The sequence below is a fragment of the Hemicordylus capensis genome, chromosome 2, assembly GCF_027244095.1.
Source record: "Hemicordylus capensis ecotype Gifberg chromosome 2, rHemCap1.1.pri, whole genome shotgun sequence".
In the NCBI taxonomy this organism is placed as follows: domain Eukaryota; kingdom Metazoa; phylum Chordata; class Lepidosauria; order Squamata; family Cordylidae; genus Hemicordylus; species Hemicordylus capensis.
This window is the reverse complement of record NC_069658.1, coordinates 118,454,440-118,467,257: the sequence shown is the minus strand read 5'-3', so window position 1 is coordinate 118,467,257 and position 12,818 is coordinate 118,454,440. Positions and strand designations below refer to the sequence as shown.

At 44.2% G+C, this 12,818-nt stretch overlaps 1 protein-coding gene across 4 annotated transcripts in view; it reads left to right on the top strand.

The window, feature by feature from the left end:
• The window catches only part of PSIP1 (PC4 and SRSF1 interacting protein 1), a 109,279-nt gene that overhangs the window by 81,048 nt on the left and 15,413 nt on the right, over nt 1-12,818 (top strand). For all 4 annotated transcript variants that reach the window (XM_053295685.1, XM_053295686.1, XM_053295684.1 and 1 more), the window contains exons 12-13: nt 6,406-6,461; nt 11,615-11,685. In XM_053295685.1, coding sequence (XP_053151660.1) covers nt 6,406-6,461; nt 11,615-11,685 — 127 coding nt within the window. The remainder of the gene's footprint in view (nt 1-6,405; nt 6,462-11,614; nt 11,686-12,818) is intronic.

The following is a 12,818-nucleotide window of genomic DNA, read 5'->3' as shown; positions in this document are numbered from 1 at the left end:
GTTCACACTTGAACAAGAGGACCTTGATGACACTGAGGGAGCACCATTGGATCCTGGCGCAGTGCAGTCTCTGCTGAACATGCTGGAATCGAATACAGCTACGCCATCAACCTTTAAAGGCTTTCCACAAGCGGAGGAAGAGGAGCCTTCTGCTCCTGAGGATACCACCTCCCACATTCTGTCTGCAACCCACCTTTCTAAAACAACACCTTGGCACACCTGCAGCTTCAGCCACGCAACATCTCCATCAAATGAACCTGCCTTGCCTGGTGGTACTTCCCCTGGCTTGACATATGACTTTGGTGAAAGCAAAGTATGGCGGCTGAATTCCTTACCAATTCGTACATTGTCAGTAGGAGCTGCAGATGCAGTCCCAAAGAAGAAGAGTCAAGCTACTGCCGCGACACAAACCTGAGTCACATCTTCAACAAAATTAACTCAAACGGCAACACCACAACTGTCTTCTAAGTCCACACAGACAGATAGTACAGTTCAAACTAGTCCGGCACATCGGCCCTTGACACCAGCGGTGCCTTCATCACGCTCTCCATCACCACATCTGTCGGAAGACAGTCACCATGGGTCCTCCGACTTTGAATCTGATGCTGAGACCGTGGAGCCCAATCCTTCCCCGGATGTAGCCACACCGTCCGATGTCTCGCCAACAGAAGAGCTAAAGGCATATCATCTCCATGTTAAAAACATGGCTGCAGCCTTGGGTCTCAACCTCACTTCACAGGTCAAAACAATTGATGACCCTGTATGTAATTTTATGGTCCGCTCTCAAACGGCCCAACCAGTTGCATTGCCTCTTCTTCCAATAATCTCAAAACGCCGCACAGTGTGCATAAGCAGTTCCTCATACTTCTACTCCCACTTCAAAGCAACTAGAAGGTCTTTACCGGGTACAAGAAAAAGACAACACCTACTTGTTCAAACACCCTGTGCCTAATTCTTTAGTAATTGATTGTGCTACCACTTCGCGTTCAGGCAGAAGACACACTACTCCTGCTGCAAAGAAGGCAGGAAGTTGGATGTGTTGGGCAGGAAGCTATACTCCACCTATTGTCTCTCTGTGAAGGTGGCTAATTATTCCGCTTGTATGGCAAAATATAGTTACTGCCTATGGGTAAACTTAGAGAAAGACCTGGATACACTCTTTTGACCAATTTAAAGCCCAGTTCTGAAAAACACTGCAAAGAGCGGGCGATTTGACATGTCAGCAGCTGAGCACTGCCAAACATTTGGCAGAATCTGAATCTTGGTCCATTACAGTAGCAATCACCTTAAGACGTTATGCTTGGCTGCGTTCGGCCTCTCTCCAACAAGACATGAAGGATAAGATAGAAGGCCTTCCTTTTGACGGCAAGGGCTTGTTCTCCGAAGAGACCTACGTAACAATGGAGAAGATGAAAAAAATCAAAATTCACTGCAAAGACCTTCACTTCTTCCTCGGTTTCTACATAATACGCTGCTAAACAGAGGTCTTACTTCCGGCCCAAGTCTACCTATAGGCCTCAAGAATGACAAGACTATCGGAAAAGCTACCAACCCTTTTCGAAGCGGGGAACTCAGCAAAACAATAAGTACCCTTCTACCCAGCGTAACAACCAGGCAGAGGGCAACAAACAGCACCTTTGAGATTCAGGAGAGCTCACCACCACCGCTGACAGCGCCAGATCATTTACCTTATTGCACCCCTCAAACCAACAGGGAGGAAGGGTTGTTGGCCTGCACCACCAAACTGCCAACCCCAATAGCCATCACCACCACCAGATTGGCAAGTCATGCGCAAGCATGGTGCCACATAACATCAGATCGGTGGGTCCTGAAAATTATCCAGTCCGGCTATGCAATCAAGTTCAAAACTCGACCTCAATTTTGTGGTCTGCGATTCACGAAGGCAACTCCTGCCTTACTTCAGGAGGTGCAGGAACTCCTACATAAGAAAGCGATAATTCGTGTGCGGTGGGCTCATCGGCAGGAAAGGTCTTACTCCCGCTACTTCCAGGTGCCAAAGAAAGATGGAGGACTCCGTCCTATAATGGACCTCAGACAACTCAACAAATTTGTCTGAGTGAAAAGGTATCAGGTGACAACGTTACAGGACATCCTACCTCTTCTGTATCGGGAGCGGTGGCTGGTGACGTCAGATCTAAAGGATGCCTATTTTCACATAGGAATCCGGCCTTCCTTCCAAAAGTACCTGAGATTTACTGTGGGCAACACAGTTTATCAGTACCAAGTTCTTCCCTTCGGACTCTGCGCTGCCCCGCGTGTATTTACCAAATGCATGGCCATGGTAGTAGCTCATCTCAGGACAAGAGGACTAAAGATATACCCTTTTCTCGATGATTGGCTCCTGACCTCAGGGGACAAAAAAGAGTTATTTTTGCAGATAAAGTATATTTTGCACCTTCTCCAGGCCCTGGGCATCCATGTCAACTGGAAAAAATCATATCTGACTCCAGTGACGACCATATCCTACATAGGAGCCGTTCTGGATATGGATGCGAGGAGGGCTTTTCTACCGGAGGACCATTATCTTGCCATTACCAACCTAATACGACAGTTTCAATCTGCCCCTCTGCAGTCAGCTCAGCGGATCCAGCACTTACTGGGACTAATGGCCTCCTGCAAGTCAACAGTTGGTTACACTCGTCTGAAAATGAGGAAGCTTCAGTTATGGTTCTTCTTCTCCTTCCATCTGCACAGGGACAACCCCAAGGACCACCTTTGGGTCCCACTACCAATTTTACGTTCTCTAACCTGGTGGACTCGAAGACTCAATGTACTGAGAGGAATCCCGTTCCATCTACAATTCCCCTCTGTGTGGGTAACGACCGATGCCTCCCTCAGAGGCTGGGGGGGCGGCGGCATTGCAATGCCAAACTGACACAAGGATTGTGGACAAGTGCCCAGCGTCTACTGCACATAAACTTCCTGGAGTTACTAGCAGTTTTTCAGGCCATGAAGGCTTTCCTCCCGATGCTCAGAGGTCGGGTAGTGCAACTACAGTTGGACAATACCACTGTGATTGCATACATCAACTGACAAAGGGGAACAGTCTCCAGGTCTCTCTGCGGACTCAGCATTCAGATTTGGCATTGGTGCATCAAGAACAGCATCACACCTGTAGCCTTGCACATCAAGGGGACAGACAATGTTCTGGCGGATGACCTAAGCCGGACTTTTGCATCGGACACCCGACACGAATGGGAACTCAAAAACCTCTACTTCTGGCCGATTTTCGACCAGTGGGGTTTCCCATAAGTGGATTTCTTTGCTACAGTACAGAATGCAACGTGCAAGCTCTACTGCTCCAGAGCGGGCCACGACCTATCTTCCATGAGGGATGCCTTCCAGATGGAGTGGTCGCATTACCTGAGCTACATGTTTCCCCCGTAGCCCTTGATAAGCAGAGTCGTAGTAAGGATTCTGAGAGAACCTGTGAAGTGCATTCTGGTCACACCGTGGTGGCTGCGCCAGGCATGGTTTCCACATCTACTCAGACTCTCCTCTCACACCTACAAGAGGCTTCCGGCACATCCGGATCTTCTGATCCAAAACGACGGACAGATCCTACACCCAGGGGTTCTCACACTGCAGTTCACAGCGTGGAAGATCGGCTTCTAAAAAAGATCCTTTTAAATGAAAGAAAATCCTCCACTAGAAAGAATTATGCAGGGAAGTGGAGACGTTCTATCTCCTATGCCACAAGAAACAGTTTCCGCCCCATGAAAGCATCTATATGCCAAATCCTCCTCTACCTTACCACGCTAAAGACGGCAAATCTTTCCAATGTGTCCATCAGAGTACACCTCGCAGCTCTATCTGCGAAACATCCGGGCTGGTATGGAAAATCAGTCTTCTCCCATCCTTCCTGCAAAAGCTTCCTGAAGGGCCTTAATAATCTGTATACGCCAGGTGATGGAACAGTGGAGCATATCCTTGGTTCTTTCCGCTTTAACAGAACCTCCTTTCAAGCCAATGAAGTTAGCAAGTCTGAAACTAACATCCTTGAAGACTGCCTTCTTGGTGGCTATTACCATGGCTTGTAGGGTGAGTGAACTTACGCCTCTCCGCATAGATGTTCCATATGCCTGTTTCTACCCGGACAAAGTACTCCTACGCCCTGACATCTCCTTCCTCCCGAAGATTGTGTCAGACTTTCACATAAACCAGGACATTGTCCTACCTACCTTTTTCCAGCCCCCAACTACGCCTTTGGAAAAGGCTTTGCATTCCTTGGACGTACGCAGAGCTCTGCTATTTTATCTTTCAAAAACCAAGGCACTACAAAAAACCAAGAAACTGTTTATTTCCTATAAGGGGAACACAGTAGGCCGAGCCTTGTCACGTCAAAGACTCTCCCACTGGCTGGTGGAAACGATCTTACTAGCCCACACTATGCAGAAGATTCAGCCCCCAAAGTCCATAAGATCTCATTCAACGAGGGCATATGGGGCGTCAGCAGCACACCTATCCGGCATATCCTTCCAGGACATATGTAAAGCTGCCACCTGGTCTTCTGAACAACCATTTGTGAAACATTATGCTATTGACTTACGGTCTGCAGCGGAGGCAAACTTTGGGAGAGCCGCTCTTAAAAGGGTGTTGCAATAATTCTACTGCTCCCTCCTCCTATACGGAGCTTACTGAACACCCATTCTGATGGATTCAACGGATCATGCCCCAGATAAACAGGTTGCTCACCTGTAACTGATGATCTGGTAGAGACCGTGGATATCCATTAGACCCTCCCGAACCTCTCCTCTGCAGTAGTACTTACAATTATTGCCAGTAGAACTTACCTGTTCATCGCACTACATGACTGCTTTGGCGGTCTCCAAGGAACCGAGCTGCCTGCACTTCCTCCCACCTTAAATAGCCACGTGGTCACGTGGGGTGGGGCACAGATGCCGTAAAGGAGCTGTGGAACTCGACACTAAGAGGCTTCTGCGCAGGCGCAGAACCCATTCTAATGCATATCAACGGATCACTACCAGATCATCAGTTACAGCTGAGCCACCTGTTTTAATATATGGTTGATTGTCATATAATAGGCACACTACAATATCCTTGTAAGTTCTTATCTGGGTATTGTAGGAGAAAAGGCAAGAAAAATTTACTTGTTGGATTGGTATATAGAGGACAAACCAACCAATAGTGCACAACATCTTTCACCTGGTTACATAGATACATTTCAGTTCCACCGCAGGGATGCCTAGGTATCCCCCTTCAAGGTAGGCAGTTGCCATCACCTGAAACCTAATTGATTTTCGAAAACCAGAGTCAGCTAATTACAACTCTATCATCAATGATAAAAACCAAATTCCTCAATGCATAACTATTTTCTGTAGATGGGTATTCCACAGAAAAAGTTCTACTTCCTCAGCAGGACCTGACAGTGCTAAGCCTACCACACACACACACACACACACACACACACACACACACGTTGTTGTTGTTTTTTCCAGGCAACTGTTGTTTTGTAAAACAGTCTTACAGCTGTTTTATGTGCATTAGAACTGAATCTGTTGAGGTATGCCAAACCAGTTACTTTATTGGTTTGAAGCAGAACCACACTGGAATAGCTTCAGGCAAAGCTGAAAATTGACTAGAACAAGCAAGAATTAATGATTGAACTCCTGGATGAAAGAATTGTTTCGTAGTTGTTTAATTACCAAGCATGCTCTGAAATAGAGGTAGCACTATTGACAAGTTGTTCCAATACAGTATAAGGAAAACCCCAGTTTTAAGGTCCTATAATTAAATTATTATAGTTTTATATGGAATTTGAGAATTGTTTTAGTGGGGGGCTGGGTGCATGCCCACTCATACAAAACTAGTTTTCATACACACACACACACACACACACACACTCTCTCTCTCTCTCTCTCTCTCTCTCCCCGCCCCCCAGAATAACTGTCTACTGGCAAGTGTATTGCTTATCCTTGAGGTGTTGCATTTATATGTTGTATTTTACCATTTTATTTAGACATACCTGTCACTTCACAGATTAAAATAGAGCTACACTTGTAACAATCAGTTCTCACACCAACGTTACAACCCAAACATGCTATATTACACATTTCTAAAGACTGTATTTTCCCTCCTATGCAAAGCATAGTGCCTGTTGTATACTTATTTACATGCAGGTACACTAGAGACTCAATACAATTATTCAGAGATTTAATTTCTAGAAAAATTGTTGTAATACTGAAGAATTACAACTATTGCAACTCTCATAAGAAAAGAAAACATTCCCAACAGGCAAAAATAGAAACTTACCAGGGTCATATTCCAGAAAACAGGGTCTGTCTCTGGTAAATAGGGACAGTTGGAGCCCCTTATTTAAGTGTAAGCTCTAGTCTCATTTAAACTATTCAATGTTTTTAATAGGCAAAGCAAAGATGAAAGCAAGAAACCAGAAGCTAAGAAGTTGGAGAAAAAACGAGGTCAGTAGTGAAAACTTGTTTTCTTCATCTGTGCAATGCCTCAACTCAGAACCTTCTAGAGTTTACCTCAAAGCTTTTGGCGAATCCCGTCCATCAGGCAGCACTTGCCTTATATAGGAGTGGCTGACATAAAAGCTCCCTTAGTTCCTTGTCAACTGCAACTGTGGTTGCCTTGCAAAGATCCTTCTTCGCTAGTTACAGACTGCAGAGATTCCTTTCTGTACTATAGTTTTGAGCCTGTTTCTTGGTGTGTGTGTTTCTTTATAGCTTTATTTTTTTTGTTTTGTTTTTGTGGAGTTTTGTATTTTTCATGTTCTCCCCCTGCCCTATTCTCCTGGCTTGCATTCTTACTAAGATGCACCTAAGGGACGCATATCCAGATTTTTGTCATACAGGAATCATTCCTTTTGCTCTCATGAGTAAATCGGTGTCTTTTTAACTTTTTAATGTGTTTGGGAAGCCAACAGTGTACAGAAATTTGCCTTAATTTATGGCATAAAAGCTAGATACTGGTCTTTCCTGCTTTTTTCCTACCCTGTCTCCTTGCAGGTTCAGTTCAGTATTATGGTATGAAATGCCTGCTTCATATATTAAAATGTATCTGAAAACACTATCTTTGTGTGTGAGCGTGAAGGAATGGAACCGTTTCAGCCATTGTAATTGATTTTGTTATATTCAGCAAAGTGTAAGGTATTATAGGAACATAGGAAGCTTAGTAATGTCTACACAGACTGGCAGCAGCTGCTCCAAGGTTGCAGGCAGGAACCTCTCTCAGCCCTATCTTGGAGATGAGAATAAGATCAGTTCCTATAAGAGCTTCAGAAGTACTTACCCCCCTGGAAGTTCAAAAGGCCATTTCCAAGCAAAAGAATCTTACTGGAGAACAGACACTTAAGCTACTGACCTTCTGATTGGTTAGCATCTTGGAGGAAGAATCAGACTATGGAAACCAGAATGCAACAGAGCAGGGTTTCTTAACTTTGGGTCCCTAGATGTTGGACTACAACTCCCATGATCCCCAGACATGGCCTTTGTGGCTGAGGATGATGGTAGTTGTAGTCCAAAAAATTTGGGGGCCCAAGGTTAAGAAATCCTGCAAAAGAGGAAAGTCAGGACAAAGAGGATGTAGTAGAATAGAAGTGCTAAAGAAAAGACTTGTAAAAAATAAACCTGGAGCCAGGGCTGTATGAGCTGGAATAAGTTGTTCAGTGCTAGAACTTGACTGCAGTACAATATCAACATAGTCAGCTTTCACTATTGGGTTATTGCAAAAAATGCCTGTGGTACAAACAATAGATAATTTTTTACTAGGGGTGTGCACAAACCGAGGTTCATGCACAGGTTCGATGCCATGTGCGTGCTAGCACCATGCGTGGGTGCTTGGGAGGACGCCATTGCAGCAGGAAGCTGTATGGTATGGCAGCAGGTAAGGACCTGTTATCCTCCTTTTAAAAGATTCTGCTTGCCACTCAACCCCACTGCCGCCAGCGCTGAACCTGTGCATGAACCTCGGTCTATGCACATCCCTATTTTTTACTAACAATTATGGGAGGAAATCCATCTTATGTATTTACCTTAGTCTCTGGAACTTTGTTTACCCACCTGTCTAACTGGTTTCCCATTTTTGGTACAAATAAATTGGGTGAGTCATACAAGAATTCTCAAATGGAGTGATAGAGGGCTGCTTTTTGGAGGTAGCCAGAAGGGACAAAAGGCTTGCACTTGGTGGTGGCGGTGGTGAAGGCCATAAGAGGGAAGGAGCAAGAAGCAGGCTAAGTAAATTGTGTGTTTGGTGGGTTTTTTTAAACTCTCTACTTATTGTGCAGTTTGCTGCCTGGACCATAACAATGCACATGTACCAACAAGACTGAGCTTCCCTTTTTGTTTCCCCCCAGAAACAAAGGCTTTTCTAAAATGTGTGAGTGGCAAATGTATGAATGCTTAGAAAATTCTATTACATCAGTCAATCCAATTTATTAAGGCCAATAGACCAAAATAAAATAACAGTCATGGCTACAGCACTGACTGTATCAGCACAATACCAACAGTACAATTTCATATGTACAGAGCATTAGATGACCCATGATACCCCTATGCTCCAGATCCCCAAGGCCTTCTGTCTTCATCAGTTCACAAACTGCCTCCTAATTCATATACTAAGTGACAGAAATTTGGCCACTACTAAGGTCATCCTGGGAATTTTATCTATCAATAGGTATCTATAGATTTAATTCTCCTGGGTGAGCCTTGGAATATGCGTCCTGGCTCCCATCTGATTGGCTTGATGGTGGAGGCACCTGATTGGCTGAGGCGCACCCAGGAGAATTCGTCGCCGTGGCGGCCCCGATGGTGGCACTCAGCCCAGCAGCCTGAGCCCGGCCCAGGCTAGCCGGAGACTGGGGCAAACGGTGGGGGGGAAGAGGTAGCCGGCCCCAAAGAGTGCACAGATGCTCTGTGCAGGGTCGTCTAGTTTAATATTAAACTGGATAGATCTACCTGGCAATGTATTTAATATAGGAGTAATCAGTTGCTTTTATATTGGTTCCAATATAAAAGTTAGAAACACAAGAACATGCTCCACAGACTCTGCTTCCTCATCATTACATGGACAAAACCTCAAGGGCAGGGGAACCCCAGCATACCTTCCCTGGAACATTTGTGAGGGTACTACATTAAGTCTTGTCCTAATGAAGGCACTTAGGTATCTAAATACATGGAAGTTACTGAGGTAAGTGATCAGCTGAAAGGCATTTTCACATGGAATGCCTAGATGACATGGTGGACAGGATGTGCATAAGAAAAGAGATCCTGGAAGGAAACATCCCAGAGTCTTCGCTTGATCGGTGCTTTTGAAGAAGATTGCAGTTTGAAGAAGAAAAGCAGTGACAACCCAATACAGTGAGCTCTTTGGGCTATCTGTTTAGCCTAGGTACTACTTTGCCTATCAGCAGAGAGACAGGATGGTACCCCTGCAACTGTCCTAAAGATATAGACTTGCAGCCAAAACTTCAGGGCTGCCAGCCAAGCTCTGACATTAAGTGTTCTGTCTCCAGTAAAACAGCTGCCTTGGGAACACATTTCAGGGTATGTAAATGAGCTTAAAAAAACCTAACCTGCACACCATTTAATTTTAAAGACACTTGCTTAATCCAAATAACAGCTCCATAAAGAAGTTATGATATATGGAATATTTGCAATAAAAAACAATGTCTACAGGAATGTACTAGCCCCCTTTGGAGTAAAAACAACAACAGTCTGATTAGGACTTTCTGGGAGGCATAACATCCATGTGTGGACCATGAAAGGGAGTGATGTAACACAAGCGGCTAGCCCAGGGGTTCCTAACCTGTGGTCCTCCAGATGTTGCTGAAATGCAACTCCCATCATCGCCAGCCACAATTTGTGTTTGGGTATGATGAGAATTGTACTTCAGCAACATCTGGAGTACCACAGACTGGGAACCCCTGTTGTAGCCTGTTCCATAGTGTGATCATCAGAGAGCCACCTGCATTGGGTGAACTTCTCAAAGATATTGGATGTTGCCTAATTAATCTTTAAAAGAATTGTTTGTACAATAAGAAAATTTAGCAGGTTTCTAAACCTACGTCTGGAACTAAAGATGATTATGACAGATTTTTCTGTGGCCAAGTTCTGGCAAATTCCAAATTTTCAGATATACTGTATTTGCCTGAATACAAGACTTAAGTTTTTCCAAATATTTTTGATATTAGAAATCAGGAGGTCATCTTAAATTCAAAGTCCTGTTCCTTTGAAGAAAATATAGGTATAACTGTATTTAACCTCTACCTTTTAAGGGGGTCATCTTAAATTCAGAGTCATCTTCAGTTTGGGTAAATATAGTGTTTAAAGTAGGAGCTAAAATACATTCTTGCCTAACTCCCCTAGAGATGCATTCCATCTGTGCTTCATAATTTGCTGCATATATAATCAATATACACAGTAAAATTGTCAGTGAAGAACACTGGCTGTGGTTTTTGTGTGTTTTTCACAGCAAAGTAAAGTTAGAGTGCTAGACTAGGACTGGGGAGACCTGAGTTCAAATCCCCATTCAGCCATACTTGCTGGATGACTCTGGGCCAGTCACTTCTCTCCCAGCCTAACCTACTTCACAGGGTTGTTGTGAGGAGAAACTCAAGTATGTAGTGCACCGCTCTGGGCTCCTTGCAGGAAGAGCGGAATATAAATGTAAGAAATAATAATTTCTCTTAGACGTACCCATCACTAATCTCATGTGTGGCAGCTCTTGCAAGAGTTTGTGAGCATCTGTCGGATAGCAATAGCACTTACATTTATATACCGCTCTATAGCCGAAGCTCTCTAAGCGGTTTACAATGATTTAGCATATTGCCCCCAACATTCTGGGTACTCATTTTACCGACCTCAGAAGGACGGAAGGCTGAGTCAACCTTGAGCCCCTGGTCAGGATCAAACTTGTAACCTTCTGGTTACAGGGCGGCAGTTTTTACCACTGCGCCACCAGGGGATAGGATTAGGGACAAGGTAAAAATAGGGATGCCGGCTGGAGGAGGCAGTGGACTGGGCCGGCCAGCGGGAGCAGGAGGTGGCAGTGGCGGGCAGCCCAGCCTCCAGGAGCAGAAGGCAGCGGTGGTCCAGCCCGACCCGGCCAGCAGGAGCAGAAGGTGGCAGCAGACTGGACCGGCCGCCGGGAGGAGAAGGCGGCAGTGGGCCAACCCGGCCCAGCTGGCGGCTGCTACCAGGAGTGGGAGGGCAGGTGGGAGGAGGTGGTGGGCCGGCCAGAAAGCAGTGGGGGTGGGGGAGAAGCGGCCGGCCAGAAAGCCTGGTGTGCCGGGCGGCAGGGAGAAGAAAAAGCGGTGGTGAGTGGGGCAGCTAGAGATGCAGATGTTCTGCGCCCAGTCCAGCTAGTTGATAGTATTTCATCCATGTCCTTAAAATCTGATTACCAACCTTGTTTTGATTAACATCAAAATAGCACACTTATACTGTCGGTTTGATAGGTTATCTGTTTTGTTGCATGTTACCATTTACTTAGAGGGATGCCCAAAGACATTCTTTCCTAATGGATTTTATATTCAGTATCATTAAGATAGATATCTTTATTACAGTCTACGACCGGCAACATATCATTAAGATATTTTCATGTTAATATTTAGAAACATCAATGGATTCTCGGCTTCAAAGGATACATGCAGAAATAAAAAACTCGCTGAAAATTGATCATCTTGTGAGTATGTTATATTATGTCTATGGCTGCACTGAGGCAAAGAAACACTTTTGATTTTTTAAAAAAAGTTATAATAAACTTAATTAAAATACATATTCCTACAAAACAACTATTGAGTTTTGATTGTGGATGTCTTTCTTTACTGAAAGGTAGATTTTCATGCTTTCAACATCTTGTGGCTTTTGAAAAATGAACTAAAACTCAATTTATTTTATTTGAATAATGCATGAGAATGGTCAGCCTGTTTTTACTATCCCCACTTTTCATTACTTACTTGAACAGTTCTACTACAGAACCTTTCAGTTGGAATTGCTCAGTTGGAATTGCCAGCCAGATCATTTTAAGTATGCTTGAATGCTAGTGATTAGGTAACTTTGCTTTTGCAAACTTCAAAATATATCCCTTCTGGCATGATGATCTCTGGACCACAAACAGGGAGAATAGTTAGAAGAATCTGTCACTGCAGTTCTTAAAATGAATGGCTAAGAGACGGTGACTGACATCTATTCCTGACTAACAAAGCAGCGTACTGAGAAAAATTGTGCAACTGCAAGAAGATGGAATAGTTTTGCTAAAAAAAAGTGAGGATTTGTGGAATTGCACAAGAGCCCTATAGTGCACTTGTGCAATGGTCCCCATTAAAATAAATGAGCCATGCGGCAGTTGGGCAGATGTTGTGCAACCACAAACATGCTTATAATAGCGTAACAGTCTGAAACCTAAATTCCTAACGTAGTGCAACTCGCACCAGAATGTTGTGGAAGCACATCCTTCCAAAATTTCTTTGGTAGGATGTTAGCCTAACAGTTCTTTGGATGTTAGCCTTCTCTCTTCAAAGTGGTTAAATATTTACACAGTTCTAATATTGAAGACTAACTTCTGTTTTGGAAGGGTTTTTTTGTGGGGAGGGGGGAGAACTTCAAATATGTGATAGCTTACAGTTTAAGTGTATATAACTTCAGAAAGCCAGCACAATATAGATATATTTATTTAAACGTGACTGGAAAAACTACCTTTTTAGGGGAACGAGGGCCACATCAGCCAAAGTTAAACACTGAAGTCCCCTAGATTTCAAAGGCAGATATTTTAATCACATGTTCCTCTAATAGTATAACGTGCTTAACTTGGGCTAA